This window comes from Capricornis sumatraensis, chromosome 19 (genome assembly GCF_032405125.1).
Source record: "Capricornis sumatraensis isolate serow.1 chromosome 19, serow.2, whole genome shotgun sequence".
NCBI classification, from domain to species: domain Eukaryota; kingdom Metazoa; phylum Chordata; class Mammalia; order Artiodactyla; family Bovidae; genus Capricornis; species Capricornis sumatraensis.
In genome coordinates, this window is record NC_091087.1 from 62,105,273 (window position 1) to 62,120,757 (window position 15,485).

General features: G+C 48.1%; 1 protein-coding gene across 1 annotated transcript; it reads right to left on the minus strand.

Annotated features, from left to right (window-relative positions):
• Nucleotides 1–315: 315 nt before the first annotated feature.
• On the minus strand, nt 316–15,283 carry TGM7 (transglutaminase 7). Its single transcript, XM_068990983.1, has 13 exons — nt 15,178–15,283; nt 13,804–13,986; nt 12,710–12,955; nt 11,071–11,189; nt 9,035–9,163; nt 8,776–8,953; nt 6,308–6,446; nt 4,948–5,051; nt 4,271–4,513; nt 3,472–3,798; nt 2,963–3,123; nt 739–872; nt 316–475 (listed from the first exon to the last, which is right to left on the minus strand). The coding sequence occupies exons 1-13, from the start codon at nt 15,281–15,283 to the stop codon at nt 316–318; spliced, it is 2,229 nt and encodes a 742-aa protein (XP_068847084.1).
• Nucleotides 15,284–15,485: the final 202 nt, after the last annotated feature.

Consider the following 15,485-nt stretch of genomic DNA (forward strand, 5'->3'; position numbering starts at 1 on the left):
CCCTTCTAGGAGGAGAGAGAAGACAGGAAGGGCCCAGCCACAGAGGACCATAAGCAGTAAGTAGCTTGTTAGCACAGAAAAAGAACACGGGTGATAAAGTATTTTTATTGTCTCTTCCCAAGATGCACAGAGCTTCCCTTCGCCCCCAGGTAGGCCAGGAAGAGGACAGCGGAGGAACAAAGATCAAACACACCTCCAGGAGGAGAAGAAGGCAAGGTGGGCCTGAGGGGTAGATAGGGGGACTGAAAGGGCTTCTGGAGATGGGGCAGGGAAGGAGTTGGGCAACTAGAGGGCCTGAGGAGGTGCGCGTGAGGCTCAAGGAGCCCTGGCTGCAGCAACAAGGATGTCCTTGTATCCCTTGATCTCTTTGATCTCGTTGCTGCTGACGAGGACTTGGAGCTGGCGGGGTCCGGCTTTGATGGGGTAGAGGTCCACTTGAATTTTGATAGTGTGTCCGGCCACCAGAGTCCCAAGGCTGCAGGTCAAAAAGGGCCTGTTAGAGCCTGGAGTAACTGCTGGGGTGAGTGTTCTGGATTCTGCTCTTGGTCAGTAAGCACCTCCCACCCCACCCCACCCTACCCCACCCATACCACCTACCGAGCTCAACCTTTTCTGGAGGAAGGTGGGAAGGTGGGGGCAAGGAGGCATCCTCCAGGAGTCTAAGGACCATCCTATGAGCCCACGAGACTCCCCTTGTCAAAGACCAGCAGGAGACAGGTGGGTGGCCACAGGACTTACTCATTTGATATCTGCCCGCTGACGAGGCCACTGCCCTCCAGCACCATTGTGCAGTGACTCAGAGCCACCGAGAGGGTGTTGGTGAGCGAGATGTGGACTCTCAGTGCCTTGCCCACCTCCGCCCTCTCAGACACCTGTGTGGAGAGGAAATAAGGATATCGTGGGGTCGTGGCCTTCTTCCTGCACTCGGTTCAGCAAACTCCATCCATCTGTTGACCACCAGGGACTGCTTATTTAGGGATTAAGATGCTGCAAGGGAGAGAACAGAAGCCCAGGGTATTCGTGGTTATCACATACCCTGGCCTGTCTTATAAGCTCACAGTACTTCTGGAAGCCACCGCCAATGGGGAATTGGCACCAAGGTAAAATCTATTCCCTCCCCATCATCTAGCTCAGGATGGCAGTTAGATTTCAACTTAAGTGCCAGCTCCAATCTGTTAGTTGTAACTGATAGGAATGCTTTGTTAAAAAGGATCTTAAGATTATCCTTCAGTTAAAAAATAAATAAATTTACAAAAAAAAAAAAAAAAGCATCTTGAGAATAATCCAGAGTCAGTGAGAGAGTTGTGATTGATTAGTAATGTCTGACACAGGCATGGGATTAGGAAGTGGTGTCATGCGTGCCATCCATATGCCACCAATGATGTCATTCTGAGGCCAAGGTCCCAAGAAATGTTAATGGCAGAGCCCAGACCTGACCCAGGTGTCCCAGACCCCAGCCAGGGTCTTTCTCCCACTCTGCTCTGTCTCCACGTACATCAGCAGACCCACTGAGTCTCCCCAGGTGTGCTCCATGCATCACCTGTGAGGGCTGTGTCATAGGGCAGTCATGGCCTTGGTCTGTGAGTGGGAGGCAGGGGTGCCATCCTACTCACTTCTTGAGCCCCAGTGCCTAGCACACTGCCAGCCATATGATGGCTATCTGGTAAACAAGTGTTGAACGGAAATGACTCGACCACCCAGATCCTACTGGGAGCGTGTTCTGGCTCAATCAAAGAATCACAGAAAAGGAACACATTGTGGCTCCCGTGGAACTCACAGAAAAGAAACGAGTCCTTTGTACTCTAGTGTGTGTGTGCCAGAGTTGAACAAGATCAAAATAGCTTTGGTATCCAGCAGAGTCATACAAATCATTCCATGGTTCCTTAGCAATATGCTCAGTCACACCCAATTCTTTGCAGCCCCATGGACTGTAGACTGCCAGGTTCCTCGGTCCATGGAATTTTCTAAGCGAGAATGCTGGAGTGGGTTGCCATTTCCTACTCTAGATCTTCCCAGCCCAGACATTGAACCTGCATCTCCTGCATCTCCTGCATCGGCAGGCAGATTCTTTACCACTGAGCCACCTGGGAATCTCCTTCTTACCAACGGGGACCAGTTAATAGCCTAGTTGGCATCTGATGTGTTTGCAGTGGATCCTGCTGTAACCAGGGCTCTGTGTGGTGGGCAGGGCCTCATCACAGCCCCAGGCTCGTGTCTGCTCTTGTGATTCTGCCCACTGTTCCCCCCGCCCACACCCCCCACTCCGTGGGAGGCTGCCTGATGACCTCACAGCCCAGCAGAAAACTGTCAGGTGGCCAGATGGTTTATGACGTGGAGCCACTCAGTTCTCATTCCCATCGGGATGGAGAGTGCTGTTGACAAATCCTCCAGGTGCACAGGCAGGTGAGGATTAGGCAGTGGGCGAGTCTTTCAGGTAAGAGGGGAGAGTGGGGGAAGGAGGCTTCAGAGGAAGGAAAACGCTGGTAACAGGAGCTGGGCATCGTCCCCGCCCTCCTCCACTGACCCGTCCTCCACCTGTGTTCATTCCCTGTGCAGTGGCCCGCCAGCCCCTCAGGCCTCTGAACTGGAGATGTGAGGCTCACCTTTCATTTGTTTCCCTCTTCCTTGTCACCCCTGTCTTATCAGGTGACAAGGAATTTGGCCTGAGTCTCTCTCAAAACTGTCTCCTCTCCTCCGTCTTCCAGACACTGCCTTTCTTGTCTCTTTGCCTTAAAATGCATTATTCTCTAGAGTGTCTTCCTATGCATCCTCCATAAAATGTCACCTCCCCTGGGAAGCGTTCCATTTGCACAGAGCACAGAGACCACACCATACTGCACTCTAATCATCCATTTGGTGTCCAGGGTGGGGACTGTGTCTTGTTAGCTGCTGTACCCCCGGCCCCTGGGTTGGCTGAGTCAGAGGGCACCCCCCCAGCCCCTGCTCTGTCCAGATGCCTTACCTCAATAGATAAGTGGGGAGGCTCCAGGGAGATATCTTTTAAAACCAGCATGGACCTCCCTGTCTCCTCCACTTTGGCAATGCCAGACACACGGATCAGCTTTTCATCCGTCAGCTTGTTTCTGTAATTGTTGTAAGGTAGCGAGAGCGGCCACTGTATATCTAAGCACAGACAAAATGCATTTTGAGTCCAGGAATGGGTCTCAGAAAGAAAGAGAGTGAAAATGTGTATGTGTGTGAGAGAGAATGAGTGTGCGTCTACGTGTGTGTGTGTGTGAGAAAGAGATGGTGTTCACCCGACACCCCAGCCCCCCGAGGTCACTGCTGTGTTTCCCTGGTGGCAGCATCAGAGGTATAGTACCTGGCATTCAACCTCCTGTCAACAGCAGCTTCACTGCCCGATGTATGTGAGAGAGAGAGTGTCTGTGTGTGTGTGTACTGGGGGTGACTTGTTCATGGCCCCAAGCTCCCTTCCCTGTAGATGCCTTTCCAGGTCTGCCTCATACTCACCCTCCCCAAAGTCCAGGGTCAAGTGCACTTTCTGTCTCCAGAGGGGCTTCCGGGTACCACCGTTGTGCAGCAGAGTCTGTGCACAGAAGTCCACCACCAGGTGAATGGGCCCCTGGGGGTGGGCTCTGTCTGCCACCCTCCGGGCATGCAGCTTCAGCAGCAGGTCCTGGCCCCACTCAGGCTTCCTGGTCAGGTGAAGCTGCAGCTGTGCCGGCTGGCCCACAGCACCCCCAGACCCCAACAGATCTAGGAATGGTGAAGAGGTCCTCCGTACACCCAGCATTTTCTGGGAGGCCTTCATAAACACAGATCGCTCCTCAGGGGATCCTGACAGAAAGGAGAGCCAGGAAAGACATCAGTGGGGAGGATTCAAGAGGAACAATGACCTTCTTGGGGAAACAAGGCTCCCAGAAACTCCCAGACCCCCTCCCAAAGCCCCAACCCCAAAAATAGCTGCTGAAAGAGATGATACAGCCTCACAGCTGAGAACACGGGGATGGGTATTGCTGGCCGCTGGGCTCAAACCCTCGCTCCGTCATGGTCCCTTCACCTCTTGGTGCAGGGCTCTGTCACATTCAGCCCAGGGATATCTCCTTGCCTCACAGAGTTGCCAAATATTGGGGTTAAATGAGCTCCTGAATATAAGCACTGGACGCTGTTCTTAGTCGTCTTTTGAGGAGGAGGTGGTTGGGTTAGGTGGTGATGGTTTACACATGAGAGTCATCTTCAAACCCCTTGCCAGGCAAGCAAAGGAGGTAAGAGCTGCCCCCCTCCCTGAAAATCCTGGGGTCCCAGGCACCTTCTGGGTACTTGTAGGAGCTGCTGATGTTCTCGCGCTGGTCTGACCCTACCATCTTGGTGCTGATTTCCTTCCCGATGGAACTGGTGTTATGGGCCAGGATTTCCTGGGCCTGGCCATCCTTCAATAGCCAAACGACTTCATCAGCGTTCACCTCGGCGTACACAAATGGGGTATCGTAAGGCAGGTGGATCTCCCCTTCCCGGATGGCCTTCACGGAGGCAGGGCCACAGCGAAACAGCCCTGGGCAGGGAACAGGAGTGGTGGACCACTAACTCGGCTGCTGACAGGTGGGCTAGGGCAAGTGGGGCATGGCCGTGGGAGGCAAAGGAGGGAGGTGGGATGGGGAGAGGCGGTGGCATCAGTGAGCCTCCTCCACAGGGTGCTCTCCAGTTCCCACGAATTCATCTGATGCTCACAGCCACCCTGGGAAGCATCATCCTCATCTTCCCTCCTTTACAGGGGAGCAAATGACTGAGAGGTCCGGTGACTCACTGGCCCACCCAGCTGTCAATGGCAAAGTTAGACCCCGGACCCGAAGTTGTCTCTGCTACGACTTTGAAAAGTGGACGAAGTGGGACAGGCATCGCTCCCTTTTGGCCTCCTGCTCACGGGGTCAGTCACTTTGACTGGCCTCTCCACAGAGTGCAGGCCCTTCCACAGTGGTCTTCACTCACCGCTGCTGGTTTGCTGAGGAGTAGGGTCCAGAACCTGCCACCCGTTGTATCCTGGAGGGAGGTCTTTCCGGATCATCCAGCACTCATTCCAGACATGGAAATTCCTGCAGAAGGCAGTAAGGAGAAAAGGGCTCACATTTTCAGAGGATTTGCCAGGCATCAGACCCTACGCTGAGTGTTTTATATCATTGTTTCTTCGATGTTGTTTACATTTGGAAGTAATTTCAAGCTTACAGTAAAGTTGCAAGACTAGGATAAACACCACCCATATACCCAGTTCATCTATTGTTAGCATTTTGCTCCATTCGCTTTAGCACTGGCCTTCTTTCAGATGGAGATTTCCTAGAACAGGGATCTTCCTTTACCTAGTCTTATACAGTTCTCAACTTCACACATTTAATATTTATACTTTATCCACCTTATTGTCTATTTTTCAGTGTTGTCAGTTGACCTGATTATGTCCTTTATGGCATTTTTTTTCCACCCAGTGCAGGATCACACATTGCATTTAGTTGGGCAATACCCTTAGTGTCCTTTGAACTGGAAGAGTTCCGCAGGCTCTGTTTTTATCACGTTGACATTTTGAACATAGTCTTGATTGATTGATTTTTATCAGAGTGGTCCTCATTTTGGACTCGCCTGATGTTTCCTCATGATTAGGTTCAGGCTGTGTGTTCACAGACAGAATTCTACAGGACTGTATGTCCTCCCCAGATAAACTACTGCTCGTTGAGCCAGAGAAGTTTCAGCCCTCGAGCAGCTCAGAGAGGGAGGGAGTGCTAGGGACAGCAGCTAATCCTCATACAATTCAAAGGTCTTACCTGGAAACTGGCTGGAAAAGCAAAAACAGGAAATCAGATTTGGGGTAGAAGAGAGGAGAAAGGAGCCAGGGGAAGCAACGGGAGGTCCAAAAATAAAGGGACACACAGAGACACACACGGATGCCAGCCAGGAGGGAGACTGGGGCAGGGAGAGGAGAGGTCGAGAGAGACCGGAGTAAGTATGCAGAGACAGCTAGTCCTGGCTTTGCCCTGAGAGAGAAACAGAGAAATATGCAGACAGACAGAAAGGCTCAATGAAGGAAGAAGAAGATGAGGTCAGTATTCAGAGGGCTCACAATCTGTTCATTTGGTTGCCAACCTCAGAGTACATTAACTCGTAGTCTTCTATGTCTGAAATGAGCTTGATGTGATGATCTGATTAGCCAGAACAGCTTTCTGGCTGAGGACTGGCTGAGCACTGGCAACAATGTATGGGGCAGTATTTCCTTAAGGCCAGAAAGCATCACATCAGAAAGCATCAGAATTTTCCTGCCCTACCTGGAACAGAGCAGAGATCTGCAGGAGACAGTGCCCCTTACCATATTTTGTCTCGCTTCTGAGTTGGCAGCATCTCTGCATGTTGGTCATAGTAGGTGTCGATGGTCAAGTTTGCATCCGAGTTGTGTGCAGAACGGAAATTGGAAACAACACGTGTTGGAACACCTAAGCATCTCATTACTAAAGAGAGGAAACGCATGGGGAATTACCAAATCCGTTTCAAGCAGAATCACTGGTCTCACGTACATACTTTCTCACTTTTAAGCTGGAGGAGAGAAAAAAGCCAAAGTGCTTACAGGTTAAACCTTCTTGCAGGTTATACCTCCTTTATCCTCAGAGCACCGCACCCAGGCCCAGAATCCTTGCGGCCTACCTGTCCTATCCATGGTTTCCATTCCACCAGGAGAAAGAAATCACTTGAGGGTCACTTAAAACAATTAACAACAACCCAATTGATCATTGAGGGCTTTTCCCATTCAGCAGCTTTCCAAACCAAAAGCAGAGAACCTAAGCATTTGATAATTTGAAAGAAAAGAAAAAAAAAATGAGACCCGTGCTGTGTTCAGAAGAGAAGCAGTGTGACCTTAAGTAGACAGTCCTTAGCTTGTATGTAACAAAATGGAGTTGGACCCGATGATTTTCAGTTCTGAAATTCTGGATCTGTAACTCAATTCAAATGAAAGGGTTTGAAGCAGGTAAGAAAGAAATCAGAGTATGGATAGAAGAGCAGGATAGATTTATAGAGATACGCAGAAGACATCAGCGACAAAGGGAATCTTGCATGGACAGTGAGGGAATGACCATCTTCGATAAGACAACAGCACCCTCTTGTGGCTTCTTAGGAATCATCCTGGAGAAGGAAATAGCAACCCATTCCTACTGCCGCCACCAGACACACCTACCAGGGGCAGAAGAAATTAAGCCAAGAGCCAGATGTGACCTTTGAAACCCAGGCCCCCACCTCTACAGGCAAGGTGAGGAGTTTAGAGAGAGGTTTATCCCACCCCTAAGGAGCCTGGCATGATGCCGTACATGGGGTCACGAAGAGTCAGACATGATTTAGCTACTGAACAATGCTTCTTAGGAGCAAATGGTCCCCATTGAGGCTGCTGTGGGGATGTCAATGCTTTGAAATGTAAGAGGACTATTAAGATTGGCCAGTCTTTTTGTTTCAATTCATTCAAGTGCCCCAAAGGATGCCACCTGTCTGCAATCACCTGTCCACTCCCAGCACAGCTCCTGGGCTTTTCACAAATCTTTGGCAGGGGTGAGAGTCAGACCAGGGCTGAGAGTGGCCAGAGGTAACAGCAGAAGCACCTCTCCCCTCATGCAAAGGCTGTAGATTCTAGGGCCTGGCCGTGGAGAGGCCCAGACGTGGAGCAAAGATGCAGATCCAGACCTTCTCCCTCTCTTCGCAGAGTCGAAAGGCCTAAGCCCTCCTCCTTAACTCCTGCCTGATCAGGGACATCCCAGCCTAAGGCCCATCTGGCTGTACTAAGTGCGGCCACTGTGCTGAGCATTTTCCAGTGAAAACGAACGAGCACAAGGAGGTCCCTTGATTTCAGCGCTCATATGTAAACCTCTCTGCTGTCTGCAGCACCTGTACATAACTGCGAAGCTGTGTTGCCCTTCTCGTAAAAGTCTGGAACTTCGGCCCCCGTCTCTGCCCTTCCCATTCTGCGCTCCCTCATTCTCCAACTCAGAGTCAACATATCGGTTCAGTCAACATTTCTCGAGCCTCACAGTGGAACAGGCAGCACTGTGCCAGGTACTCCTGCCTCTTGGGGGAGGATAAACAGGCACCACAGTGCTTTCCATCTTTCCCTCATATCCACAGGTAATATGACTGATGACCAGGGACTAAATCATAAGTAACTGATAAGTGTATAAAACATGGATGCTCCTTAAGGGTAGTTAACAAAGTAGTAAATCTCTTAATAACTCCTCAAGAATCTCTCAGTGGTGTTTGGGAGCCAGCAGCTCTGCCTACAGGTGAGATGAGGTTTTCCCAGATCATCTTCTGGCATCTCAAGCTTACCCCAACTTGCCCCTGACCCCAGGCTCATCTTGAGCTGAGGAGCCTGATCTGCTGGCAGAAAGAAGCCACTTTTGCCTCCACTTTGGGACCAGAAGCTCCTCTATCCAGGTGACCATTCTAATAGTCTAACTGCTCCATCAAGGAGTCTGTGGAGTGACTGCAGCAGGTCAGCCCTTCACTGGATATTGCAGGATTCCCTGAGACTTGCGAGTGTGCTGTTTAAGAGCTGAATGTCCACGACTCCTTAGCCGTGGGGCTGTAGACAAGCCACAATTAACTGAGGTGAAGTAAAGACAATCCCAGCCCGACCTCAGAGGGTTATCATAAGGAGTCAACACCCATGGCGGATTCATGTCAATGTATGGCAAAACCAATACAGTATTGTAAAGTAAAATAAAGTAAAAATAAAAATTTAAAAAAAAAAAGAGTCAATAAGCGAGTTTGCATTCCCACCCCGCCCTCCTCACTCACCTGTACACATCACAGCTGCAAAGACCCAGCACTGCCCGTACTTCACAGGCTGCCCGCCCCTGGCCGCCCACTGCCGCAGGATGGCCACGCTGCCCGTCCACTCCAGGGGGCTGACCCCCCGGGAGTAGTCCTCTCCCCAGTTCCCCTGCAGCACGCCGCTGTCGTCGTTGCTGTTGATCTAAAGAGGACAGACAGATGAGTTTCTGTAGCGCCCGAGCTGGGGACGCTGGGGTGGGGCCGGGGAAGCTTCCAGTCTTACCATGGCGCTCACCACCCTGCAGATGTACACCACGTCGTTCCGCTGCGAGTAGTCTTTGGACGGGTTCTTTAAGAAGTACAGGCTCTTGTTCAGAATCTCAAAGCAGATATCTATGATGTCCTCTTCAAACTTGCCAGGGAAGTCACGGAAGAACAAAGAGAAGAATAAAAACGTCTAGAATTCTGAAGCCAACTCGGTAGCACTGACTTTTAGGGATGGTGTATATGTGGCGGGGGTAGGTGCTAAATATCAGACCAGGTCCTGCCTTCAAGGAGCTTATAAGTCAAGTTGGGAATGTGTCAGATTCAGGATTTGAAGAACTGACCTGTGTGTTTCTGATGGAAAATGCAAATGGAATTTAGAGAGATGTGAGTCAACTGAAAGGAGAAGACTGTTGGAGCCGGTGGGTTTGGAAGGACTAAGTAGACAGGAAGAGCTCTAGGTAGGGGTGTTCACTTGAGGTCGTTGGGTGCAGTGGATGCCAGAGACAAAGGCTCAGAGATTTTCTTTCTGGAGGACTTGTGGGGTTAGGAAACGATTGGATGGATAAATATAAGGCTAGGCATGTGAGGAGTGAGAAGAGCATGGAGAGCCTTGAAGTCAGGGAGAGAGTTCAGCATTGATGGTGTGGGCACAGAAGACAGTGTAGACGCAGGACATACAACATACATTTGTACATGCATCCTAAGCCTTTTGGCTATCAAATGCCCTGGTGGTTTTCCAAGTTTCAAAAAATAATACAGATTGTTAGGGAACAGGAAACTGATCTTCCTCAGCAAGGCTCCCTGCTTCCTGCCCCCACCCCACTCTTCCCTCCCAGGGTGTGTGGACAGGGCTGAGATGGTAGTGGGAGGCGGAGAGAAACTATCCTAGCCATGGCTGGAGGTGGAGTAGAAAAGTTGCTCAGAGTCAGTGATCCCCTGCTGTGTACTCTAACTGGATAATTGGTGTTATTAAAGAACTGCATTCATTATTTCAGTTACAGTAATGGATTGTGGTTTAATTTTTCAGAGAGTCATCATCTTTTAGAACTATAGTTGGAAGTATTAGTGAACTAAATGATGTGGTAATTTGCTTCCAGAAGATTCAGTGATGAGGTAGGAGGAATGGGGGAGAATACACCAGGGATCAGCAGTTTTTCTGTAAAGGACCAAAGAATAACTATTTTAGCCTTTGCAGGCCATAGAGTCTCAGTCTCCACACGCAATTCTGCCATTGTGGCGTGAAAGTAACTACAGATGCTACCTCAATGAATGGGCATACCCGTGTTTCAATAAAAGGGTATTATTAGACACTGAAGTTTGAACTTCATATAATTTGCACATCACAAAATACAGTCAGCCCTCTGTATCAGTGGGTTCCGCATCCATGGATTCAACCAATAGAATCAAAGATATTAGGGGAAAAAAATTCTGGAAAATTCCAAAAAAGCAAAACCTGAACTTGCTGCACAATTCCAGGAGCTATTTACATAGCATTTACATTGTTTTAGGTATTATAAGTATCTAGAGATGAGTTAAAAGTACATGCGAGGTTGTACGTAGGTTATATGCAAATATTGTACTATGCCATTTTATATAAGGGACTTGAGCATGCTTGTTTCTGGTATCTGTGGAGGCATCCTGAAACCAATGCCCTGAAAATACTGAAGGACGACTGTGTTCTTTTTTTTTTTTTTTAATTCTTATTTTTTGGCAGTTTGAAAAGTATGAAAACCATTCTAAGCTCTTGGGCCATGCAAAAACAGGCAGTGGGCCACAGGCTATAGTTTGTAAATCCTTGATACAGATGAAACGAGATTCACCATAAATTGATCACTGCTGAAGGTGAGAGGTTCATGGAGGTTCATTAGAGTAGCCTGTCTACTTGCATTATGCTTTAAGTTTTTCATACAAAATATTAAAAACTGAGAAGAAAAAGCATTTCCCCTTCCTTCCTTGCGCCTCTCACTCCAGCACTACACACCCTGACTTCTGTTAGCGGTACTTCACAAGCTAACAGAGTTGTCTAAGGCCCACTTCAGCTGACAGTGTTACCTGCCCGTAGTTCCAGGGCCAGGGGGTGATGAATCTTTCATGACCCTTGTAAACAAAGCCATAGTCCATCATGATATACTCCTGCAGCAGCGTTTCACTTGGCAGGTAGACGTCGTCCTCTGAGCAGATAAGAGTAGCAGAGGGGACAAAGCCCCGAACCAAAAAATAAACAGTAACAAAATTAAAAAACAGTAACGACAGTATCTTCCTGGATAATCAGAGAAGCAATGGGTTGATGGCAATAGACATCAAGACTGGGCTCCTTAAAAGTCTCTGTGCTTTTCTAGAGGCCAGAGATATAAGCTACACTTTATTTATTTTTTTTTTTATATATTTTTTTATTTTTTTTTTATTAAATTTTAAAATCTTTAATTCTTACATGTGTTCCCAAACATGAAACCCCCTCCCACCTCCCTCCCCATAACATCTCTGTGGGTGATCCCCATGCACCAGCCCCAAGCATGCTGTATCCTGCGTCAGACATAGACTGGCGATTCAATTCTTACATGATAGTATACAAGACATACGGATGGCTAACAAACACATGAAAAGATGCTCAACATCACTCATTATCAGAGAAATGCAAATCAAAACCACAATGAGGTACCACTTCACACCAGTCAGAATGGCTGCGATCCAAAAATCTGCAAGCAATAAATGCTGGAGAGGGTGTGGAGAAAAGGGAACCCTCCTACACTGTTGGTGGGAATGCAAACTAGTACAGCCACTATGGAGAACAGTGTGGAGATTCCTTAAAAAATTGCAAATAGAACTACCTTATGACCCAGCAATCCCACTGCTGGGTATACACACCGAGGAAACCAGAATTGAAAGAGACACATGTACCCCAATGTTCATCGCAGCACTGTTTATAATAGCCAGGACATGGAAACAACCTAGATGTCCATCAGCAGATGAATGGATAAGAAAGCTTTGGTACATGTACACAATGGAGTATTACTCAGCCGTTAAAAAGAATTCATTTGAATCAGTTCTGATGAGATGGATGAAACTGAAGCCGATTATACAGAGTGAAGTAAGCCAGAAAGAAAAACACCAATACAGTATACTAACACATATATATGGAATTTAGAAAGATGGCAATGACGACCCTGTATGCAAGACAGGAAAAAAGACACAGCTGTGTATAACGGACTTTTGGACTCAGAGAGAGAGGGAGAGGGCAGGATGATTTGGGAGAATGGCATTCTATCATGTATACTATCATGTAAGCTACACTTTAGAAAAAGATTATCTTCTCTTGGTTTTAAAAGCAGCCAGCTGGTCATAGAGATTTGGAAAATATGGATGACGGAAAGAGGAGAGTGAAGCTCACCCCTTCCCACTACTGAGACGCTCGTCATTATATTTTGGTGTAAACTGTCTGCACTTTCTTTTTCTGCACATATGTGTAATTAAGGTCATATGTGTTCCATTCCCTAATCGATTTCATTTAACATCAAGCCATGACCTTTTTTTATCATCCCATTAAAAATTCTCTGTTAAGGTGATTTTTAGTGAGCACATGGTAACACATTGCATAGATCTCCAGCAGTTTATCTTCGGGACTTTCTAAGTAGACCCTCACAGATCATTCCCAATGGATCAGTTAGCATTACAACCTGTGAACACATTATACCTGCACTCCAAGGGTTAAAAAGTAGGATGAAGGTCCCCAGAGGGTGGGTCGTGCTATGACTTGGGCCCTGAGAGAGCTCTATCTTCAGAGAGTAGGGACCAATGACTGCACTGGGTGGTGTAAAAAGGGAGACATAGAGCGAGTTGGCATGAACGGTGAAGTCGGAAGCACTCCAGCCGTTGCCTTGTCGGGCTTGGGTGAGCAAGAAGGTGGCTCGGGTTCCCAGCAGCTCCTTGGGTGCTGGTCCTGTGTGAGAGAGAAAGACCCTGAAGTGAGGCTCAAAATCTATGTGACCTGATTGCAGGGGAACTGGAAGGACCCTTACCTCCTCCCACAACTTGCTAATCCTTTTACTGACACTAGATGTCCTTGGACAAACACTTAACATCTGTGTAGTGATAGTCATGTCAGACTCTTTGCAACCCCATGGACTGTAGCTCACCAGGCTCCTCTGTCCATGGGATTTCCCAGGCAAGAATATTGGAGTGGGTAGCCATTCTGTTCTCCAGGGGATCTTTCCAACCCAGGGATCAAACCCAGGTCTATTGCATTGCAGGCATATTCTTTATCAAGTGCGTGCATGCTAAGTCACTTCAGTCGTTTCTGACTCTTTGCAACCCTATGGACCATAGCCCACCAGGCTTCTCTGTCCATGGAATTATCCAGGCAAGAATACTGGAGTGTGTTGCCATGCCCTCCTCCAGGGGATCTTCCCGATCCAGGGATCAGCAGCTGCATTGGCAGGTGGGTTCTTTACCACTAGTGTCACCTGGGAAGCCCTTTTCCAATGTAGGCCTCAGTTTTTTTGTTTGTTTTTATTCTATAAAATGGGATCATAGTAGTATCCACCTGAAAGTCTTGTCATGGATTAGATGAGATAATGTGCAAGATAACGTGCATGAATTTGTAGCACAGTGCCTGTTGCATATTTAAAAGTTGTCTGTTATTATCACAACTTTAGTTGGCTGAGTCAGCCAGATCTTAAGTGCACTAATAGGAATCTGGGGGTCCCAGGAGAAGAGAGAGAGGGTGGTTCAGAAAGGAGAGGCAGGGGCCCTACAGATGAACTTTGCCTTGGGGAGGGGTGGGCTTACCTGTCTCAGCCACAAAGGTGATGGAGTCCTTCTTCAAGTGGAAGGGGCGGTTGAAATGCAGCTGGATGGTGAAGGACTGGCTACGGCGCACAATGAGCCGCTGGAGGCCCATCTCCTGTGTGTGATGCTCCTGGTTGTTCTTGGCGCTCTGCAGGTCAACGGACCTGAGCTCCAAGGCTGCCACTGGGGGGTGAGATGGGGCAAGGGGACAGCTGTGGCTTCCTGGGCTCAGCATCCCCAACACTTCTTGACATTTCTGTTGCACCTGGCTCTAATTTGGCTATGATTGCTGTCCAGATCTTAGACCTCTGCACCCTGCTGCCTAGTTTCAGGACTCAGCAATTTAGCACAGTGATTCCAGTGACCTCTGAACCTAGCTCAAGAACTGAGGTCCTAGACAACACAACAATTCCAGATAACTGAAACTTAACCCTTGAAGTGCCATCTTGTGGTCTTAATCGCTTTGGTTGACAAGCTTTCTAAAAATTACTCTATTATCCTGATGATAGAAGAAAGAGCATACTAGAATTTTGTAAGAATTAAGTCAGACTGGCGGCTACAGTCCACAGAGTCCCAAAGAGGCAGACACAACTGAGCGACTAACACTTTCTAAGTCAAAGAAGTGACTGGAGGCTGGGACCTTAGCTACAGGCAAGTCCCTGCTTTAGGATGTGGGTGCAGGTGGGCACCACAAGGTTATTTACAACTTAATTTCTTACTTCTCAGCCACATTCCAGGTGGATGAAGGCACTGGCTGCTGCCTAATGTGTATACTTAGTGTATAATCTTAAAAGTCTCATAGCATAATAGTGCAAGAGTCGCCATCTTGGCTATGAGACCTTGAGCAAGTCAGTTAAGGTCCCTGGACATCAGTGTCCTCGGCTGAAAAATGGTGACAATGGTGTGCCCACCTCCTAGGGTTCATGTGGGCATTAAGTGAGGATTCACATGTAAAGGCCTTAGCACGGTGGCAGGTGCAGGGTGAGCACTCAGTCAGCAGCAGCTGCTCTTAGCACTGGTGCCTCAGGTTGTATTTGCTTCACTGTTTTTGCTGGTGATAAAAATTCATTCCGTCCTTTCCCCTCAGTAGTACATCAGTTATCTCAGTGGTTCTAAACGGGGGAATTTTTGCCCCCTGGAGGACATTTGGCAAAATCTGGAGACATTTTTGATTGTCACAACTTGGGGAGAGACTGCTACAGGCGTCTAGTGGGTAGTTGCTGGGGATGCTGCCAAACAGCCCCCTAAAGGAAAAACTCATGTTTGCTCCAGCCAGTTTTTGTGCCATTTGCAATTTGAACTCTTTTTTCACAAAAGTTCTTTACAATTTCACTAAATGAGTTCACTTTGATGGGTTTAGCCTGTCTTTGTTACCTGGCTGAATTTTTTTGAGTCCTAATTCTTTCACCCAAACACTTTCTCTCGCCATCTGGGAACTGGCTAAACTGTCTTCCAGGTTGTCATCCAAGTCTTCGGTCATACGCTGATTTAAGCATTAAGAGTTAAGTCCAAGGCCAGTGGAGTATCACCATTGGAGCTTCCTTCCACATGAACACTGAGCCATTGGGAAATACTCTGTAAGTAGAGTTGTTCAGCTAGCTGTGACTGCATCTAATTCTCTGTGTGGGGAAACTGGATTAGGTGGTTTTTTTTTTTTTTGATTCGGTGTTTTTAAATTTTCT

Excerpts from the sequence above, each read along its gene's own strand:
- TGM7 (XM_068990983.1), bottom strand. The coding sequence starts at position 15,283 with ATGACCGAAGACTTGGATGACAACCTGGAAGACAGTTTAGCCAGTTCC. Across the intron at positions 12,956-13,803 it reads CACCTTTGTGGCTGAGACAG|GACCAGCACCCAAGGAGCTG; the intron begins GTAAGCCCACCC and ends TCTCTCACACAG. Across the intron at positions 5,052-6,307 it reads CAGAAGCGAGACAAAATATG|GAATTTCCATGTCTGGAATG; the intron begins GTAAGGGGCACT and ends TGCCTTCTGCAG.